This window comes from Marmota flaviventris, chromosome 12, assembly GCF_047511675.1.
Source record: "Marmota flaviventris isolate mMarFla1 chromosome 12, mMarFla1.hap1, whole genome shotgun sequence".
Taxonomy (NCBI): Eukaryota; Metazoa; Chordata; class Mammalia; order Rodentia; family Sciuridae; genus Marmota; species Marmota flaviventris.
Window position 1 is genome coordinate 23,389,797 of NC_092509.1, and position 22,977 is coordinate 23,412,773.

Below are 22,977 nucleotides of genomic sequence, written 5' to 3' on the forward strand. Positions count from 1 at the left end.
AATTTGACTCTTATAATTAAGCAACGTTTGCCCAGATGTCTTAGCATATTAGCTTTCTTCACTATTTATTCAATGTACTTTCTTCCTAAATAACACATTACCAAGTTTCAGCTTCCATATTTGACCAACTTCTCAAGCCAGACTCTTCATGAAAACATGTGCAAATCCTTCAGCAGATGCGCCTGTCCTAATGGCAGCTAACTCTCAAAATAGGCACTATCCCTGCCTGACAGCATCCTTCGTCCACTGGGAATCTAATACCTGCTTGAAGGATTTCAAATGGAGCTACATGAAATCCTTCAAAAGCTGTGCTATAGCACCAAAGAAATATGAGATTAAGAGATTTCTGTTAAAGTCCTTTACATTGTCCTTTCGCAGGCAGACCGAACAAGGCTTAGTCATTGAGAAAAACTGGGTGACATTTTATAGATTCAATCATACAGCAGTTTTGTTTTCTTATTATTCAAAACTTCCAACTCTACACATCCATTAGGATGGCCACTATCCAAAGAAACAGAAATTAACAAGTGTTGAGAATATGAAGAAATGAGAACACTTGTGTACTATTCATGGGAATGAAAAATGGTGCAGGGGCTTTGGAAAATGATATGGTGGTCCCTCAAAACACCAAAAACAGAATTATCACATGATCCAGCACTTCCACTTATGGGTATGTCCAAAGGAATTGAAAGCAGGATCTCAAAAAGATATCTGCATGCTCACATTCACTGCAGTATTACTCACAAGACCTACTGGCTGGGGATGTAGCTCAGTGGTAGAGCATTTTCTTAGAATTCATGAAGCTCTGGGCTTGATCCCCACCACTGGGGAAAGAAAAAAAAAAGATCCAAGAAAATGGAAGCAAATCCAAGTGTCTGTTAACACAAATGGATAAACAAAATATAATAAAAAGGAGAGAAATTTTGACACAACATGGTTGAACAGTGAGGACATGCCAAGTGAAATAAATCAACCACAGTAAGACAGATACTGAGAGATTCCACTTAAAAGAGGTATCTAAAGTTCAGAAACACAGAAAGCAGGATGGGGGCTGCTGGGGGCTGCAGGGAGAGAGAATAGTAGTTGTTTAATGCACACAGAGCTTCGGTTTGGGACAATGAAGACGTCTAGGAGATCAGCCGAACAACAATGGAAATGTACTTAGCACCAATGAACTGCACACTGAGAACTGGTGAAGGCAACACATTTTACGTTATGTGCTTTTTTATCACAATTAAAAACTTTTAAAAAAATCTATTACTGACTCTGGTTTTTCAAGGACAGTGAACATGTCGTAGCCACCTTTAGATTCCAGGCATCTGGTTCAGTGCTGGGAACGCAGCAAGAGCTCAAGACAGGCCTGATGGACAGATAGCGAGAAAAGGACCAACATGTCAGTAAGCAGCTGGGAAAGATGGTCAGAGAAGCCCTTCAAGAGAATGGAAGCCTCATCGTGAAAGTGTCACATCCCCTGGACGACCTCTGGCTCCAGCCACAGCTGTGGTAGACAGTAACCACCTCACACAGCAGGTCAAGATAACAGGAAACAGGAAAAAGCAAAGAGTGCAGTCTCATGGGGCTGCCCCTCTCCATCAGGCCAAAGAGAGGAGGCCCAAGCCCCCTGTGACAATCTCCCAGGTCTCTCTGACCATCTTGCTCCCAGGTGTCCCTGGCCAGACTGCCGTGGATGTCAGAACACACAAGATAATGTGGGCTTGCACACTGACATTACGGAACAAAACAAAACCAACTCTGGAGCCAAATGATTCATACCTGAATAATTTCTGTGCTGAACAATGTTGGAAACTCTCACACAACAACAAAATTGTTTCCTGGCAAATATACAGAGATTTTAGAGGCCAAACAGGGCCATGCCTTTCCAGCTGCCGCGTGGAGACTGGAGCCAGGGGAGGAACGCAGTACAAGGGCCTTAATGGTGAATCACAATGCAGCCCTTTAATAAGGGAGAGAGGCCAGATTTAGAAAATCAAAATACAGGATGTCCAGTTACATCTGAATTTCAAATGATGAATAACTTTTTAGTATGTCCCAAATATTGCATGACACATATTATTTATCTGAAATACAAATGTAACAAGGTATCCTGCATTTTATCTGGCAACCCTAGAAAAGCGGTATTTATCTAGATTTTTGGAACCAGAGTCTTCTGGAACAAAGGTGAATTATTAATTCTCTCCTCTAATTCCTCCTTCAAAACAAGGTAAGAGTTAAGCCTAAAATGAAGCAAAATTCACCAAGGTAAGCCAGGAAAGGGTTGAAAACCCAGTAGCACTTTCATTGTCAATAATTATTTAGCCCTTGGTTCATTGAACAAACGTTTATTGAGCACTTACTGTATCCCAGACACAATCTTAGGGGTCTGAGGATACAGCCCCCAAAGAGCCCTGACAGCACAGAGCCATGGTGTGAAGGTATTAAAGAAAGACATAAGTAAAAGTTTGAAACAGATTCTATTCAACTCCTCATTAGGCATCTATGAAGTGCAAGACACTGTGTTCATCTCAGGTCAGTGGTGACTTGATCTTGCAGGGGAATGTGGCCTGTTTTTCAGGACAGCTGTAGCGTCTTTCTTTACATTCACCTTCCAACAAAGAGTAATGAAGCTGTTGCCAGTACCTCCCTTTGTGCTCATTAAGCTTTCTCGGTGTTAAGGATTATGTGAAAGCCAAAATTTTATAGACAGAGTACATCAGGGTGATATGATTAAAATGCAAGCCACACATCAAGTTCCACCTACTCTGATCATTTGCTTTCCCAGGCATGTAAATGACGCACAGCTAAGTGCCCAAGAGCACAAGAAACTGGCTTCCAGGGCATGGAGAGAGAAGGTATCACAATCTAGGATACAACCCTTTCCTTTAAACTCAGGTGAAGCTCACAGAACAACAACAACAAAAATAACCATTTTCAGGTGTACAATTCGGTGACATTTAGTATATTCATAAAATTGTACATTCACCACCTCTATTAAGTTCCAGAACATTTCTACCACCACCAAAAAAATTCTACAACCATTAAGCTATCATTCCTCATTCCTTCCTCCCCGCAGCCCTGGCAACCTCCAATCTGCTTTTTGTGTGTGTGGATTTGCCTACTCTGGACATTTCAAATAACTGGAATAGTACAGCCTGTGACCTTCTGAATCCGCTTCTTTCACTTCGCATAATGTTTTCAAGGTCCATATTGTAACATAAATTTGTGCTTCCTTTCTTTCATGCCTGGATAATATTCCTCATGTCCATATTCCACATTTCATTTATCCTTATACCTGTTGATGCACCTGCAAATGTACTAAAAAGCACTGAACCCTGCACTTAAAATGGGCAAATGTTATAAAGGTCTATAAAGGATGGAGTCATTAGAACCATACCTGCAGAGAGGCAGAAAAATATTCAGCATTATTCTTTTACTTTATGAATCACTAAAAATTTTTAAAGTCCATATAAATTTTTAAGTTATTCATGTAAAAGCAGAATTGCAACCTAAAAATACAGCTCCCTAGAAACTATCTCCCTCCCCGCACCAACAACACTAATTCACCTAAGCTGGGGTGGGCTTGGCCATTTGGATTTATTTTTCAACCTCTCAAGGTTACTATTAGAAAAAGTCAAGTTTGAGAGTCACTGATGTAAAGCCAAATGAGGACTAAAACAGGTAAGGTCTCTTACTTCTCACTTTATTTTATTTATCTAACCACTGGTCATTATGGATCTGTCATAGTGAAAATTTACACATATATTAACTCTTTTAATAATCTTGAAATTATAATGTTTTAGTTTCCAAATTATCTCAATTAACTTTTACATTGAGAAAGGATTTGTTAATTTATAATTCAATGGATGTGGATCCAATTCTGATTCATCTAGCAAGGAAACTGAGGCAAAGATAGATCATCTTGCTGGTTTTTTTAATATTTATTTTTTAGTTGTAGTTGGACACAACAATTTTATTTATTTATTTTTATGTGGTGCTGAGGATCAAACCCAGGGCCTCACACATAGTAGGTGAGTGCTGTACTGCTGAGCCACAATCCCAGCCCGATCATCTTGCTTTTAACCTTAAAAAATGTTTAAATTTAACTGGGAAGAGATATGGAATTTGGATTCATGCCCCAGAAGTTTAAAATATTCTGTTCAGTGAGAATATAGTACAGTACAATGGCTAAGGGCATGAACTTGGAGTCAGATGGATCTGTTTACATTCTGTCTCCATTAATAATCAAGTATGAGACACTGTCCATATAGCTGGACCACGTCAATCCTTAGTTTCTTCATAAATCAAGTGAGGATTAAAAGAACCTGATCTAAGAGGGTCTTATAAAAAGACGGAATGAGCTAACATGTATGCCAAGTGCTTAGTCTAGTACCACACACAGTAACCCCATCCAGATGCAGCCTTCAAGATGAAGCCAGGTCCACTGGTCAGAGGTTAGCTTAGACAAATTGCAGAAGTCTGATTTCTTAACCACAGCCAGATCTACCAGAGTCATGTTCTGCCTTGGAGCACATTCACACAGTTACAGCTCGTGATCTGGTGCAGGCCCAACCCCCAGTTTGATCTCTACCCTGTATTTCTTTTGGAAACATGCAACACTGTCCAGACAAAAATCACAACATCCTGTGCTTCACACTGCTGGGGCTACCATTTTGCAAGAAAAATAACAGCTGAGCTCAAAAAGATGGGAATGAAGAACAGCAACAAGGGAATCAATCCACTGCACCTGGCTCTGAGATGCACTTGTGAAACCACCACGTTCTGGAAGGCAAAGTATCTGCCTGGGTATGAAGAGCTAAAAAAACAATTTAAAAAATAAATAAATAAACAGATCCCAAGAGATCAATGGTCTGGAAAAACTCCTGTGAATTCTAACAGGGCCTGAACGTAAACAGTGAGCAATGTTTTAAACAACAATTGCAATTCATTACCCCCTCCAAGAATAACACACATACGAATAGCACAACATGTACACACACACACATGCATGCACATTTACACCACAACACATTCATACACACACCACATTTATACACACATGTACACACATATGCACCACAATATGTACACACACACATGCACACAACATGTACGCACATATACATATACATTACAAAATGTACACAGCTATGAAGAATCACGGTGGTTCAGAAAATTAGGCAAAAGCACACACATTGCTGACTAGCACAGCTGCCCTCAGAACCTCCTACAGGCACATTCACTGACCCCGTGTCACCCAGAGCACTTCAGATACCCCACTCCCTGTACCAACTCAGAGAGTAGTCTTTCCCCTAAAAAAATGTTTCTGTCATTTGGCCCTCTAAGTTACGATTAGAGAAATGAATTTTTAAAACATTCCTGGCTATTTGTTTGGTTTTTCTTCTCTGATTTGAACACTCAATGATGTGCTATGTAAAAGGCACTGGGTTAAATCCCTCAAGGAGATGCACAGGCCTGCTTCAAAGCCACCTATGAGCTTTAACAGGGGGGTGAGATGTGCAGAGAATGATAGTAAATATAAGGTGATCATAATAATGACAACAAAAACAATCCTGAGCAGTTACCAAGCTCTACTCTGGACCAGAGGCTGTACATACAATGCACCTTGCCATGGCCCACTGTATGGGTGTGCAAGCTGGCTTCCAGGGGTGCCGTAGTTTTTTCACGAGTAGTCAAAAACTGAGCTAAAATCCACTAACCACATGACTACCACCAACATGACATGAGAATGACTGCTGTATCTCAATCCATTTCTGAATGCCAGAGACCCTGGCAATGGCTTTGCTGTATCAGTGGGTATCAAGTTCAGGGTTTGGAGTCAACACACAACAAGGACCTGAGTGTCCCAGAGCCAGGGAATGCACAGTCCCTGAGGGTGAACGACTTCTCAATATAAAGTCTTTAAACTGTGGGCTGGGGTGGGGAACATACTTCCCTTCTGTTTGCTCTTCATTATACCAGCTCTAGGCCTTAAATAATTTTGAAAAATGTTAAATGCCTATATTCTTTTATTCCATTTATCTAGTCATTTCTCTCCTTACCTTCCAATGTCATTCACAATTTTCAATGTCACGATTGCCTGAAATCGTGTCATTCCAAATCTGTTAAAATTTTTTTAATATATCTGTCTCATCATCCAATTTGACAATAAACTTTACTGATATATTAACTACAGAGCTCAACGCAAGTAAATATCTAACACAAGCTAACTTGTTGTAATTAATAGTGATTAAAATTAGACAATAATGATTCATAATATTTTCAATAAATGAAATGCATTTTCAAAAATAAGAATTTGAGAAGAACCTATACTGAATGATCCTGCTAATGAAATTGTCACCTACAAAACACATTTTTCATTATCTAATTGTAAAAAAAAAAAACATAATTGAATGATTAAAAATAAATTTTTAAAAACAACCCTACAATCCCATGTTCCTAACATAAAACTATTGTTATTTTATAAAACTTTCTATTCAACTTTTATTTAACACAACTAACATATTTTACAATATGCACAATTTTGCATGTATGTGTGTATATATATATATATATATATATATATATATATTTTTTTTTTTTTTTTTTTTTTTTGGTGCTAGGGATTGAACCCAGAGGTACTTTACTACTGAGCCATATCCCCGCCCTTTTGATGATGTGACAGGATCTCACTAAGCTGCTTTGGACCTCGATAAATTGCTGAGGCTGGCCTTGAACTTGTGATCCTCCTGCCTCAGCCTCCAGAGTTTCTGGGGTTAAGGCACACATCACCATGCCCAGAGGCGCATATAAATTTATACGTACAGTTTTATCTTTTCTCCCATCACATGCTGAATCGTGATTACCATCGTATTATACTAATATCTTCTTATCATTGAATATTTAGGCTGATGAAATGTTTTTGCTACAATAAATGTTACCACACAGATTGCTGCATGTGATTATGCCCAATAAAATCTTAAATGTTTTCCTTAGCAAGAGTGGGATTATTGTGTCAAAAAAAAAAAAAAACACTTAAAACATCTTTTAATTTACTGATAGAGACCAGATCCTTAAAAAATAAAATGTACCAGCCATTGTCTTTGGTTTGTTGCTATCTTTCCAATTTCCACAAAAATTCAAGCCTTTGAGGAAGGGGTGCCATTCCTTCTACAGACTTCTGGAGTGCCTAGTGGCAGCTCTGACTTGACCCAGAAGATCTGAGCACAACCAGCAATTGGTACTCACCTTCCCCTCTCCCACTTCCCTTCTGCCTGCTGTTGTGAAGTGGGGGCACCTCCAAGGACGTGATGCCTGACCTCTCCAGAACATTCACTTCCACGTTCAGTCTCCCAACCAGCTGCTGGGGTCGCACACTGATGACGTGCTCATACTTCCCAAGCCTTCTCTGCAGAAGTTCTTCATAACTCAGGAGGAAGATGGCTTTGTCCTTGCTGGGAATCACTAGAGAAGCTCTGAACGTATCAGCCCCCTTCTCTCTGTCAGGAAGAAAAATGAGGCCACAGGTAGAGTTCAGAGTAGAAAAAGCCAGGTTTCCTCAATTCCCTCAGGACACCCGCCATACTCTTTTAACCAGGATGCCAAGAAGACCAGTGGGTACAGCAGGGTGAGTCCTTAGACTGGAAAAATAAAAATGAGTCTTAAAAGAAGTTGAAAACCTGCCCAAAGGAAGGTTACCGAGGACAAACAAATACTGAATAGAAGGGAATTCAAAAACTGACCTTTCCTACCTCTACCAGAGACAGACCTAAGAGGGCAAAGAGAAAGGGGACCTTTGAGTAGATAAACCACTACAAGAAGGAGCTTTGGAGTCAAGTTGTGAATTTCACTGCTCTCTCTACAAGGATGGACAAATTAATTCATAATTAGTTTTTTCACTTTGATTAAGTTTGGTGGATGTGTTTAGGGCAAAATAAAGGACTGCAAAGTTTATAAAAATACGAACTAATCCAAATGCTTTCAGTACTCAGAGTGAGGGTTCTCTGATTCAAGATGGCGGGCTGGCCACCAAAAGATGAAGAGCAGGAGGGGTGAGTAGATAACATATTTCAGAAAGGTTCCAGAATACTTGGGAGATTCAGTATAGAGTAAGAATTCTATAGCTCAGGACATAATGGAAGGGGCTTCACTAAAGGAAAGACACAAAGATTTTGTTTGGCATAATCTCAGAGAGACTGCTGACTTTGAGTTCAAGAGGACACAATAGGATAAGACTAAGAAAGGGGACCAAATAGAGGGGAAATAATTCTAATTCATATATGAATGAATGAATAAGCCGATAGACTTCTTGTACTCCTATTTCCCAGAGGTGAAAAGAGACAGAAAGTTCCACTGAACACTGGGCAGAATGAACAGAAAAGGATTGATAGCTAAACCCATTATGGTAAAATATCATACTACCAGATGAAGAAAACATGTAAAATGATGGGAGGGGAGGGGAGGAGTAGGGGGGGTAGGAATGGCAGCAGAATAGAATAGACTTCATGATTGCTGTATGTATATAGGTGACTGTATGACCAGTGTGATTCTGCAATCTGTACAATCAGAAAAATGAGAAATTATACCCCAATGATTCAAATGTGTATGTATTTCCAAGATCATTGTAATGTCATGTGTAGCTAATAAAAAAAAGAAAACATGTAAAAGCAATGATACTAGATCACACCAAAGACAACAGCAATGATACTAGATGTTGAAGGCCTTGAAGCAATACCCCAGAGTTCAAAAGGAAAATCACTGTGACCTTTGATTCCATACAATATTATAAAATATTACGAAGGCTCAGAAAATCTATCCCTCACACATTCTGAGGAAGTTACTTCAGAATATATGTCAGCAAAGTAAAAGTAAAAAGCAAGAAAGAGAAAAAATATGGAATCCAAGAAATCACAAAAGCAACCCACAAGAAAATGAAAAGTGATTCCAGGGGAAATGTTTTGTAATGAGGCTTCAAAGGAATAACAATATCCATGGATCTGGAGACAGCCATGTTTTCACAGCATGTTTTAATGGCTCTGAAATCCGAATGCCTCCCAATCAATGATGTCTTCCAATTGCTGTTGGCCAGGCTTCTGGATGATGTAGATGTCATTGCTTCCATAAACTTGGTTATGGCTATTCATTTTGTCCTCATTTCAAATGAATTATGTGTCTTGCTCAACATTAATAGTAACCAAATTAAGTTCTCTCTCATAAGAGGAAGGCAATTAGAAACTCCAGAAAAAAAAAAAAAACAAAAAACAGAAACCTGTATGTTATGATCCAACTAAAGTAAGCTGTGGTGTGACTCTGAACAATTTTGATAAAGACAACCTGGGAAGCAGCTGCAGAATACAAAGTGAGGTTTAATAATTTGCTGCAGCAAGACAGACCACATACCAGAGGCACTGCAAGGCATCTCACCAAACAAAGGCAGAAACTGGGTTATTATGGGATTGGGGGAAGGGTAGGGTGTAGGTAAAAAATCAGTGAAGCTGAGTTTGGACAGGCACCAAGCAAAGGAGGGGTGCTTGTGAGGCTGTTAACGTCAGCCTGGACTAAGAAGGAGACCCAAAGTTCTGTGTCCTTGGAAACTGTAACTTTAAGATAAACGTGGAATTCTGCATGTGAAAATGCCTTATCTGAAGCTCTGAACCTCATTTGCTTTCAGTATCAAAATGACTCAGGTCTTTTAGACCAGAGCAAGATGTTCCATTCTTACAAACTGACTACAAAGGCCTGGCAGTCTATAATTTTAAAGAACTAACTTTCTCAAAGCTGTGTCTTTTATTAATGAGAAAAAATATCAGGCTTACAAGTTTGGACCATTTTATCTAGGTACTTAGATCACTTCTCTGCAAAGGGAACAGAGGCCTTCACATTTGTCTGGTTGAGGGGAAAATGTAATCTTATTAGTGTATGATAGGCTGTTCTTCTGTTAATGTAATTGTTATAGTAATTGAAAGGCAAAGGCTATTTATTGGCTTTCAGTAAATAGCTGATTTTCAATAAATACTTGTTTTTCAAGTTTACAAAGAATACAAGTATCATTATAGATCAGAATTTAAACGTTAATAACATTAATGAAAATGTAACAAGTCAATGATTACGTGACAAAAGATGAGTTCAAGAAATGAATAAGTAGAGGTAAACTGAAGGGTAAGAAAAGGAATGTCATCATTTAGGAAGCAGCGACAGGGACGGAAATGTAGCTCAGTGCTCCCCTGGGATGCATGAGGTCCTTGGGTCAATCCCCACATAAAGATAGGAGGGAAAGTCTAGGGGAGTAGAAACACTTCATCAGCGGAAGAAGAAATAAAATAATAATATGGAAATGTTGAACGCAAAGAGAAAGTAGGACTGTTGTAAATTTGCTAAATCCTCTTTCTTCACAATCAGGAGATAGTATCTTTATTTTTATTAAGAAATCAAGAAAAAGCAACACTATCGTACACTTTAGAGTTAGGAGGTAACTACAAAGAAAACTCAGCACAGAAATATTAGAAGCAGATGTTCTAGGAAGTAAAAACCAAGGAACGGTGTAATAAAGTTATCTTTTTTTATTACCAATGTTCATCTACTATATTGTTAATCACATGTACTTATTACTTCGATTAAAAAAAGAAAAAATATTTGGAGGACAGCAAGAAATAGGTCAAGGGGTAGAAAACGTGACACTGTAAAACCAGATTTTTAATTCCTAATTAAACAATACTTACTCATTTTCTTCTGTGGTTGTATTCCTTTTCCCTTTTACCTTATCACCATTTTTCTTCTCTTTTTCTGTAATTTCACCCTGATACACCTTTTCTCCAATAATCCTGAAACATGAGAGACAGCTATGTTACCAGCTTGCAGTTCCAAGACAGACTCAAACATGGTTCTCAGAACCATGACAACCCTAGAAAATATTTTTATTTGCCTCTTAGATATGCAGATTAAATGCATTCCAGACGAGGGCACTAGCATTAAACCATTCATTTCAATCTAGGGCAATTTTCAAAAGACCCAACCCAGGGTGTCTCTGATTCTCCAGGAGAAAATCATAACTGCTCAAACGTCCATGAAGATTCACCAACTCAATTCTTGCCCAGACCAAAATTAAACCCAACGCTTCCCCTGTTTTGCCAATTTTTACCTCTTGAGTCAGAAAAAAAAACCTCAGCTAGTATGTCAGAGGTTTCATACTGTCTCACTCGGGTCTCAACCTAACCATGGCCCCTGTCACCTCCCTCCCTCATTTCCCTTCCTAAGGAAGCCCCTCTCAGTCCTGTTTGCCATCTTTATACTACAACACTCCCCACTGCCCAAGATGATGTCACTGACTATTTGTTTACTTGCTAATGGACTATTTCTCCCAGCTGAAATTTCTGGAGCAAGCAACATGGTCTTTTTTTTTTTTTTAGAAGTAAATCAATCACCCCTAAGACAGCCTGGCCCAGCGTGGACCAGGAGGGGAAAAGGGATAGGAAAGAAAGAGGAAGAGGAAGAAAAGGAAGGAGGAAAGGAAAGGAGAATGGAAGAGATGAAGGCAGTCAGGAAGGTTGGCAGGAAGGAACCAAAGAAGGAAAGAAGAAGGGGAATCAGCCCTCGGATCCACACGCCGTCTAATGGGATGTGAATCCTTCCCACACACAAATCTGGACCACCCCCACACAGAGCTCCATCTCTCGCCAGCATGCCACCTACATGGTGAAGTTGGTGATGAAAGCTGAAGCTGGAATCTGCATCTGGAACTCAGCATCCTGGTCCTCAGAAGCCCTGTTCAGCATCCTGCAGGAGACTGTAGTGAAGGCGTAACGAGAAATAATGGTGGACTTCACCGAGAATTCTGTCATCAAGGGCTTGGTTTTCTGTTGAAATTAAAACAACAGGATTCTTCCTGATGCATGGAAACATGATGAAAATATTTTGGGGTAGATGTAGGCATTTGAGAGCCTTTGGCATGTGATTCCCCCCCCACCTCTCTCTCGTGTTGTCCCTATGTCCCCATTTTTAACTCCCTTAACGTGTAAAAGCAACCTTAACTGAATAATCAATTCACGACACAGAAGCAACTCTTTTAAACTAATCTGAACAAGAGAACATAGTGAAGATTTCCAACTTAACAGAAAAGACACATTGCTTCAATAGATCAATAATTATCAGAATTTTAGAAATATGTAACATATTTAATACTTTCATCAACTTGGAGATCACATTTACAGGATCACCCACTTGTAACATCAGAACATGCCTAAAGATTCTCACATTTTCAAATTCCTTTCAATATCCATTTAGAGGCACTATCTGCAAGGGCTTCCCCATCTGGACTGTAATTATGGTATTATAAAATAAAAATCAATACTAAACTCAAGAGAGCTTTTGGGGAATTTTCCCAGAATAAAGAAAGTCTAAGTTTGTGCTAATTAAATTTATCCCTAAAGCTTCTGATAAGAGTAGTTGCTAACAATGCAAATTTAAGGACTCCCCACCCCAGTAAAACCATTCACTGTTTTTTCTAGTCTCTGCAATAGTGCTATGTCTTAAGACAGTTGGCAGCAGAAGCCCAAAGAAGGAAGGAAATATCCATGAGAAAAGGTGTTACTAAGAGGGATTCTCTAACCCCAGGAACTGGCTGAGCAATTCACAAATGTGAGCTGACTGGGTGGTGCCCTCAATTCATATGCTGAGGCCCTAATCCCTAATGTGGTGGTATTTGGAGGTGGCTCCTTGAGAGGTAATCAAGGTTAGATTAGGTCATGAGGATAGAGCCTCAGGATGGATTAGTGCTCATATAAGAGGACACAGTGGAGAAGATGCCTCTTATAAGGAGACACGCTCTGGGTTCCCTTCCTCTTTTTCTTTCTCTCCAAGTGCACACACCAAGGAAAGGCCATGATATAAGTGAACAGCAAGAAGTGGCCATTTACAAGCCATGATGAGAGCCCTCACCATTGATGAAACCCTGCTAGACCTTGATCTTGAAATTTCCAGTCTCCAGAAATATAAGAAAACAAATTCCTGCTGTGTAAAACATTCAGTCTATAGTTGTGTAAGCCCAAGCAGACTAAGACATTATATAGTCTTGGGACAGACATGCAAAGGAGGTGTTTTACCCTCGCTTTTATGGCAAAAACTCAAGCTTAATGAGGGAACATATTTGTCCATACCAACAAGTAATAGAGATGAGACTTGAACCGAATCCCACTTGCTCCAAAGTGCACACCTGCTACCATTATGTGAGGCTGTCTGGCAGCTCTGTGTCAACGGGCCTACTCACCCTTGTGTGCTCCAATCTCAGCCTGGTATGTGACACACAGCAGGCCTCAATAAATGTTGAATGGAGTCAGCTTACTCTGATGGAACTGGACTCTCTGCTGTTGGGCAACATCTGAGTAATTCAATCCTCACCTGCTTTATTTACAAGCCTAGGCTCACTTTCAAAATACATACAAGGTTACAATCTGTTGATACCAAGGCGTATTGTCCCCGTGACAGGAAGGGCAATCATATACCTGTTCTAAAGGGTCACCACAGAAGGTTACTCTATTTAAAACAAGTTACTTGAAACCTTTGAGTAAAATCATGGATGGTCAGCCCAGCAAACCACAAATTGCTCAAGAGATGTCTTCTACAATGCATTAGAGAAGTGGGTATACACATAAAGTGATCTGAGAATATACTCAAATACCCCCAGGAGGGCCAACTGCAAGCATCAGAGCCAAGATCACAAGCAAGAACAGAGCAGTGGGGGAGCTCCATGTGAGCATGTCAGGAACATTGGTGTCTGTGTTGGTTTATGGCAGAACTTCCAGTCTTGGAGAAGGAAAAGACAAAATTGGAACAGCTTAGGACAAATGTTGGGGTACATGTGTGAAAAGTTCGGGAAGATAACACATAGAGAACAGCTAAGTAAGGATCAGGTTAAAAATAAATAAATAAATAAATAAATAAACAGCCTATTGAAAGCGGTTTAGCTAAAACAGGAAAAGAAATCCCCCAGTTTGGTCTGACAAAAGTGATTTCAAAACAGTGGTTCTCGAAGTGTGGCCACCAGACCAGCAGCAGCATCAACCCAGAAAAGGGATTGAAAGGTAGATTCTCAGATTCCATCTCAAGCCACAGATTCAGAAGCCCAGAGGATGGGTTTCACAACCCGTGTTTTAACAAGCTGCCCAAGAGATCTTGATGTATACTCAAGTTTGAGAACCACTGTTTTACCGTAATTTAACAAGGTGATCACCTTTGCATAGTTTTTCATCTGTAAATTGAGAAGGCTTGAATATGTCACTAGAATCACATCCACTTCTGAGATCCACAGAACTAAAGACAAAGCCAAAAGTGTGGAATAAAACTTTGGGATTTAGGAAATAACTCCCCAATTCAGAAATAATTGGATTGTACAACATTCTTTTATGAAACTCCAGTTTCTTTAGGACAACGTCTGTCTCTCTACACAGATGTGATTTGAATTAAAAAAAGAGTTCATTAAGATTAACCAAATGTTTCTTTTAAATGATGTCATTAAAACATTTAATACATTTCAGTAAAGATGATGGGTATTAGACTGGGGATGACAATGATAATGATCTTCATAGCTTAAAAACCTGTTGCGTTCTTTAAATTAAAATTTGTATCTCATGATCTTTCAAAAAAAGGGGCCTAAGGTGAATGAATTAAAACCATGAATTGAGATGAAGTGTTGACTTTGATTTGTGTTATTTCTGGAAGCAGATTTTCTTTCTAAATTATTCATGATTAAATATATTCTTTTATCTCTAAATCTGAGCTGGTGTACCAAAAAAAAAAAAAAAAAAAGTCCTTGGTTGCACCCATATGAATTTGTGAAAAGTCTAAAAATATACTGCACATAGTTCTGATTTCTGCAGATGCAAAGTTAATGGGAATCAGAAGCTTAAAAAAAAATCCTGTGAACTAAGAAAATTTTAACTTTATCCTTCTCCACTTTATTTAAAATTTAAACTAGTTCTTAAAAAATAGCAAGTCACATAGACACATGGTAAAAACTTCAAATTACACTGAATGTCAAATGAAAAGTATGCATCTCCCACCCACCTGGGATCCACATTTCCATTCCCCAGAGGCAGTATTTAACAGTTTGGGGTATATCTTTCCATAAAGATACTGTAGTCGTTTGTTTTAATTTCATCTGATAATAGAGTAGTTTGTTCATCTTTCTTCACCAATGTTCCAGTTATCTCACTAGGCATAACAAATCACTCTGAAATGGTGACTTCAAACAATAGCAATTAGTATTTTCTCACATGGTTTCTGTGGGTCACAGATTCCAGAAGGACTAGGTTGGGACCTGGCTCTTTCACAGTCAAATGGTGGCTGGAGTTATGAAAATGAGATGGCTGGCATGGATTTTATCTTATCCCAGGGCCCCTCTATGTGATCCTTCTGAATGTGTTGAGTGTAGGCTCACTCATTTGAGGGGCTCCCTCAGAATGATTATGTAGAAGCTAGAGGTTCACTGATCACATGGTAGTGTTCCCAACAGAAAGGTGGTCACTGTTGTATGCCCCAGCCTCAAAATTTCACATAGGATTACTTCTGTTATAATGTTGGCCATGACAGGCACAAAAACACAATTTCAATGGCAAAGAGAACAGATCCTATCTTAACAGGAGAAGTGGCATGTCAAAGGGCTGCCATTTTTTAAAATGCCATTTGCTGCTGAACAAAAAGGTCTAACTCATTCTTTTCTAAATAGTTGCATAACGTTTTAAATGTACTATATTTAATCAATCCCTCCTATCATCCACCAGTCCTTTGTAATTATTTTTTGAATTATAGTTTGAAACTCTCTTCAGATGTCCCTCCTCTCTAATTCATCCACACCTGGGGTAGGCAAACTATGGAAGGCAGGCCACATGCTTTTGTAAATATATATATTGGGACACAGCCACATCCATTCATTTACATACTATCTCTGGCTACTTTGGGACTATAATGGCAGAGTAGTTGAGTAGTCACATTAATTAATAAAAATAAATAATAAATGATCACAAATTCTTTCTCATCTCCACTTTTGGAACAGATAAGGCCCTTATATCAATCATTTACATATCTTTATTGATCAGTGTGCTTTAGTAAGAGATCTCAAATTATACAGCTGGTAGGCATTTTATTTGACTTGTGGTCTTTTAAATTTTTTTTCACGTTTAGAGTACAACATCTAAAAATTGGGAAATTTTAAACAAAAATCTATAATACCTATTTCTATTGGAATAGCGAGTGGGGAAACTCTAGCTCTCATTCCCATAGCACCATCATCTGCCAGTAGTGATGGCGATGCCCATTCAGATCAGCCCCATATCAATATATCCAATATCCCACATTCCCCTCTCACCCCAGGCCCCCTCAATCCCAATTGCCCCCTTGAGGCTGAGACTGGTAGTGTTTTCACTAGGATTTTTCTTATTCCCATCTTAGTCCACTCCATTGTAAATGGATTAAAAATGGCCAAGATCTGCACACGCACGTTTAGAGCGGCACCACTCACGACAGGGTGGAAACAACCCAAGTATCTATCACCAGATGAATGGAAAAACAAAATGTGGCATATGATACAATGTAATATTACTCAAACTTTAAAAAAGAAAGGAAATCCTGTTATATGCTTCATGGGTAACCCCTGAAGCCACTATGCTAAGTTAAATATGCCAGACACAGAAAGACGAATATTGTGTGATTCCACTCACATGAGGTAGCTAAAGCAATCAATGGGGATTTATTGCTTCAAAAGGACAGAGTGTCAATTTTATAAGATAAAAAAGAGCTGGATGGTGGTGGTAGGTGAACAATGGTATGAATGTACTTATTGAACTATGTACTTAAAAAGAGCTAAGACATTAATTGTATGCATTTTATCACAAGAAAAAATGAAAAATAACTTAATGATCATGAGCTAGGGGTATAGCTCAGTGGTACAACCCTTGCCTAAATCACATATAGTTCTAGGTTTGATCCCCAGCAGCACCCCCAAAAAATATTAATAAAAATAAATAATAAATGATCACAAATTCTTTCTCCTCCCATGGAGAGGTGAAGTTTGATTCATTTCCCTTTGAATCTGGACCTTAGTGATTTACATTATCCATAGAACACTCTAGAGGTGATGTTCTGGGATTGCAAGGCCAGGTCATGAGAAGCCTTGTCCATCCAGGTCTCCTAGAATGCTCTCTCAAGGTCCTGAATGTCCATGTAAGATGTCCAGCCATCTCGATGGTTCCATGCTGCAAGGCCACATTCAGGTACTGCAGTGAATGATGGCAGTGAGCCCAGCTTCAGCCTCCTCTCCCACCAAGCCTAGCATTGAGTGAAGGCTTCCTAGACCCTCCAGATCATCCCATCTGCCAGCTGAATACCACTGAGCAACTTCCATTGATGTGATTGGCCAAAAGAATTAACCCCCATGAGCTCTACCCAAATTTCTACCCCACAAATCAAATAAAGCAATGGCTGTTGCTTTGAACCACTAAGTTTTGCAGATTTTTATGCACCAACAGAAAACAGGAACACTTTCCCAGTCTCTGTAGACATGTGAATGTACAGTCCTACTTTAGTGTGACTTGCCAGTGAGTGGCATGGAGTCATCTTGTTAGTTACTCCAAACTCTAAGCTATTTATGACCTGTAGGTGTTTCATTTGCTATGTTTTATAAAGATCAACAACACCTTTGGAATATTTTTGGAAGAATTTAAAGTATAAATTATAAAGTCAAAATATACAGAAGAATACTCTTGTCACCTCAATCCCTTCACTTTACCAATACAGGACAAAGTTATTTACCATGTGGCTTTACCAGGTCACCCAGGTAGGAGGTAGCATATCCAGGATGACAGTCAATCCTGCCTCTCTCATGAAAGGATTACACATGCCACCTGGTTGCCAAAGGCTTTCACAACCATAGTTGTTAGATAATCAATGAAATACAGAACTCCAAAATACACTCAATAGAACGTGGTCTTTGTTGCTGATTCAAAAGTTACTTATGACCCTCAATTACCATCCACTAAATTATTAACACTGGAGAGAGGATGTTAAGCTGAATCTATGCTGAAACTGCTGTCATATTCTGACATTCTCCAAAAATTCTTATCAACTGGTCACTTATCAACTGTTTACTCTTACATAAAAGTCGTGTACTCAGGGTGCAGAGGACGTGCTAAGTTTACACCTTAGTTCAACAGAAGTTTATAACTCTAGCTACATAGCATTCTAAATAAAATTTAGCTCCTCCAGTGGAGTTCTTGCCCAGTGCTATTTTAAAAATAACTGAAAATCTGCTTCCCTTGATACGCTGTGACTATTTTGATGTCATGTTGATGGGTTCCTATTTATGTGATAAGAAATGATTTTGTTGAATTTAAAATGAGAAAACTAGAAGACACCGGACAAACATTGTTTATTACAGTATAACTTCTTGGGCCTTAAATTAAGATTATAGATGTAGTAGAATGTTCCACAATATTCCATCAAGAATATGAGGCATAGTTTATGGGCCCAAGAGACAAGTTGAAAAGAGCTTGAGAAACTATTTTCGTCTTGCTGCCTCTGCCCAGTTACCATTTTCCCAGGAGCCCCTGATGCTATTTACACACCACAGCCCTGCCCTCTTGGTTCTGCATGCTAGCTCTAGAATCTGCAGGAATCAATTACGTGCATGTCTTTATCAGCTCCAGCTACCAATCCTTACCCCACCCCTACTACATTGTAAATGCATGGAGAATAGCAACGTTGACTCTCTTTTTCAATCCACAACTCTCAGCAAGAGGGGACAACTTGGAAAAAAAAAAAAAAAACATTTATGGAACTGATTTGAATTTTCTGAACAATTAAAAAGAAAAATATATACCTACTAAAAAATGAAATGTAATAAACTAGTATGTATTAAGTACTGCTACAGATGGAATTCTATGAAGGTTTGGGAAGAAATACCACACATTCTTCCTTCTCTCAAGGCATGAGATGGGAGGAAAGCAACATAGGAAGATACAGGGAAGGCCATGTATATATGTAGCTTCAGATAGACAGACAGAGACTTGACTGCAAAATATTCAAGAGTTTGAAGAAAGATAAGCTGTAGTGTACAGGGTATAGCTCCATGGTAGAGTGCTTGCCTACCAAGCACAAGGCCCTGGGTTTGATCCCGGCACTCCAAATGAACAAAAAATTATAATAAGTAAGAAAAGGTTTTCAAATAGATGCAGAATTTGTATGTGAGAAAACAAAACAAAAAGAAAATTCTAGGATGGGGATATAGCTCAGTTGGTAGAGTGCTTGCCTTGCATGCACAAGGCCCTGAGTTCAGTCCCCAGCACCACTAAAAAAAGAAAGAAAGAAAATTCTAACAACACCAGACAGGGAAGTTGGACGCAGCCATGAATACACTATGGAAAGTGTGTTGGACAGGTAGGTGACAGAGGAAATGACATTAAAAAACAAACACAGAATGTTGAATGGCAGAGGCTCATGAAAAATTTGTCATAAGAGGAAGGATATAAAACAGTTACCTCAAATTTTCCCAGTACATAGTTTTTAAAAATATAACATGTGTTCTATATTTATAATTAATAATTTTGTTTGGGGATGTCAACTGGAAAATTGGGGGCCACAAAAAAAATCTTCCTGTGACACAGTATAATTTCTTCATTATTTTTTCCTGCAAAAAAATAATGAAACAGATGGAAAAGTAGTTTGAGGCAGGGAGTGTCTTAATTAGCTGCCTAAGGGACCAAAGGTTTTCAGATGACTCATGTGAGTCATTTAAAATCAAGCCACCCAGAGGATGTCCTGAATTACCCAAGCTGTCATCTGGAAATGCAATGGGAATGTGTGGGGTGGGAGCTGCCAACACCCAGGACCCGGTGCCTTCTCCTACATTAACCTGTTTTCTTCTGGTCTAACATCCTTTAATATCCATTAGGAGAAATAATCTGAGTGGTTCTCTGCTCCCTCAGAAATCCTCTAACTCCACTCCCTCGCCTCTTCTAGAAGAGGAGGGTTTGCTGTGGCAGCTGGCTAACTCTGGACACAAAGACTTAACTAAACCTTCATGCCTCTCCTCTTGAGGAAAAGGAGGAAGCACACACTGTTCTTACGTGGAGCAGAACGATAAGGGCCCTTCCCAGAATGCACGCTGTATGTATTTACCACCTTGGGAAATCATTTCACCCTTCTGCAGACACAAGGGCCATCAGCTCTGAGCCGCCTACATGCAGTAATGCATCGTACTTAGCAGTATTTCCTTTTATTTAAAGAGAAGAAACGCAACACGTAATTATCATCTTTTCCCATAGGATGGGAAAAACCCCATCCTATTATCTGCTGAAAAGGATACATCCTGAAGGTCAGAGTTGGGCACAGGGAGACAGACACACACACCTAAGTAGCCTCCCTGAGGCAATGTGGCCCAGAATCGCGCTCCTTGCAGTATTGTAGCCAACAATCAGTTTCTGTGTTCTTGTTGCTCTGGCAGCTGGGGCTTTGATCCTGGAGGGACTGTCCCTCTCATTCCTAGAGAGGGCGCATGACTTCCCTGCCCGCACACCTTCCACACACCAACCAACAGTCCTGGGCCCACACCCAACCACCTCCTCTATCAAACTCTCACACCAAGTCAACGCTGTCCCTATCCTGCATCACCTGGAGCAGGTACTGGACAACTAGGGACAACTGTTACAGCCCAGAATCATGCAAACTCTCCAGGCTTAAGCTAAACTCAGCAGACACACCAGGCCATGCCCATTTCTTCTCATGGAAACTCTAATAAACACTCTGAGCCATGCTATCCCCTGCCCCTTCTGCCTCCTGACAGACCATGGTACTTGCACATGTGACCCCGCATTGGTGCCGAAGCCCCTGTTTCTAGAGACCTACGAGTACCGCCTTCTTCCTCTGTGAAGATCTCCTCTGCGTCTTCATATCTTACCATACCTGAATAACAGTTCCTGGCTACAAATTTTAGAATACCTGCTACAAAAATCCATGAAGACAGGGCATCTGCTGTCTGAGGGTTCAATGTCAGCAGAGAATCATTTTAGGAAAACTAGGCCAGTATCCTAAAGCACCATGGAAACTCAGACACAAAGATAACCCCTGCTTTTCAAAATGTGTGCGTGTGTGCGTGTGTGTGTTGCCAGGGAGCTTCATAAAAAGGATACCTAATTAATTCAGAATAGAAATCCAGCAAATCCTTGCAGCCTGGCCATGGTGGGAGAAGACCAGCTGTTGCCGTTCACATTCTATTCATTAATTAAAGTGTGGAACATTCAGGGAACTATAATTAATGTGAGATGGCTAGAGCACAGAATATAAGGAGACTCAGAGAGGGAATTAAGATCCCGCAGGGTCTCCTGGTCCTTGGAGTTTATCCCACATGTGATGTGGAGTCATCGAGGACATGCTCGCACAAGCATGATATGCCAGGTCTGCTGCTGGAAAGATCGTTCTGGTTCCAGTTGCATGGGTATAGTTCATGTTACAAATTTATAACACATGTGAAAATAAGACTGAAAACTCTAAGAAGTCTCCAAGAACATCTAAGAGATTTTCTGAAGAGTCTAAGCCAATGGATCAAGAAAGTCTTTGTTACCAAGAACAAAGACTAGAGGCTAAAGGAAAAGATAAATTTATTTATTACTTTGGAACTTAAAACTTTTATATGGCAAATATACCCTAAGTAAAATTAATAGGTAAATGGCAGTTTTATGGGGGAAAGTTTTAGAAGACAGAAGGTATCTGTGACATACAAAAATCTCAGCTACATTGACAATTAAGGGGATAAAAACACAATAGAAAGGTGGGCAAAGGACCTGAAAAATTCAATTCAGAGAACTACTCTGAATGGCTATCAAATCTATTTTTAAATTTCCAAACTTGTATATACTCAGAGAAACCAAAGGAATAATGAGATATCACTTTACATCTAAGAGACTGGCAAATCCAAAAGAGTAGTCATAATGATTATAAGAGGAATGTGTATATTCATCACTGGTGACAGAATGGAATAAATACAGATAGTATTAATAGCAATAGTATTCAAAAAGTAATCTGAAGACATCTGTCAAAAATTAACGTACATCCATTTTGAATCAGCAATCCTCCTACTGAAAATGTAAGCCACAGAATTAAAGCACTGTGAATAACAGTATAAAAAAAGGGTTTTGTTGTTGTTGTTGTTGTTTTGTGGTACTATTTAGAAGAAACTAGAAACAAATTAAGAGTTCAATACTAGACTGATTAATAAATTGTAATGTATCAATGACATGGGTTTTAAATGGTGTTCACCATTTAAAAATGGGTAGAGCTATGCCAGGTAAAGTATTATAGAGTGAAAATGATAAGGAATAGAAAATACATATAATTCATAGAGTAGCTGGTGTATTAGTTAAGAGCATGGACTTAGAAGCTTCCAGATCATTGGGACTCAATCCTGGTCCTGCCACCTCTTCTCAGCCATGTAATCTTGAAAAAGTTACTCAATCTCTCTGATTCTCAGTTTTCTCATGCTGTCCCCCGCAAACCATGATAAGAGTAATTGAGACAAGACACAAAGAACTGAAGAGGAATGACTGGCACACAGTAAGCCGTCGGCCAACATCAGTGGTCATTGAAGGTCCCCACTGTTTTAAAGCAATGAGCAGAAATCTCATGTATAGGTGTATATAAGGTCCCATCTTCCACTGCTCATCTTGTCAATGGGACTTTTCATCTTCCCAGTTACTAATATGCTGTTACTTTTATTTATTTTTTATTTCAATTTTTTAAAAATCTATTTCCACCCACTTTTAGAATTCAAGCTCTGCAGAGGGCAAGATATTTTATGCCTACAACAGTGCTGGGCAGGTATCAGACACTCAAAAAAATATTTGTTGAATGAATGAATATGTGTATGTGTGTACTGTTAGGATAATATTCCCCAGGAGTTGCTGGAATTTCTGCACTTTTACCACTAGCTGACACTGGATGCTT

The 22,977-nt window shown here is 39.3% G+C and overlaps 1 protein-coding gene across 1 annotated transcript in view; it reads right to left on the minus strand.

Moving 5' to 3' along the window:
* The window catches only part of Itih5 (inter-alpha-trypsin inhibitor heavy chain 5), an 86,406-nt gene that overhangs the window by 53,525 nt on the left and 9,904 nt on the right, over positions 1-22,977 (minus strand). The window contains exons 3-5 of the mRNA XM_071599781.1: positions 11,683-11,846; positions 10,713-10,814; positions 7,243-7,493 (exon numbers count right to left, since the gene is read on the minus strand). Of these exons, the coding sequence (XP_071455882.1) occupies positions 7,243-7,493; positions 10,713-10,814; positions 11,683-11,846 (517 nt within the window). The remainder of the gene's footprint in view (positions 1-7,242; positions 7,494-10,712; positions 10,815-11,682; positions 11,847-22,977) is intronic.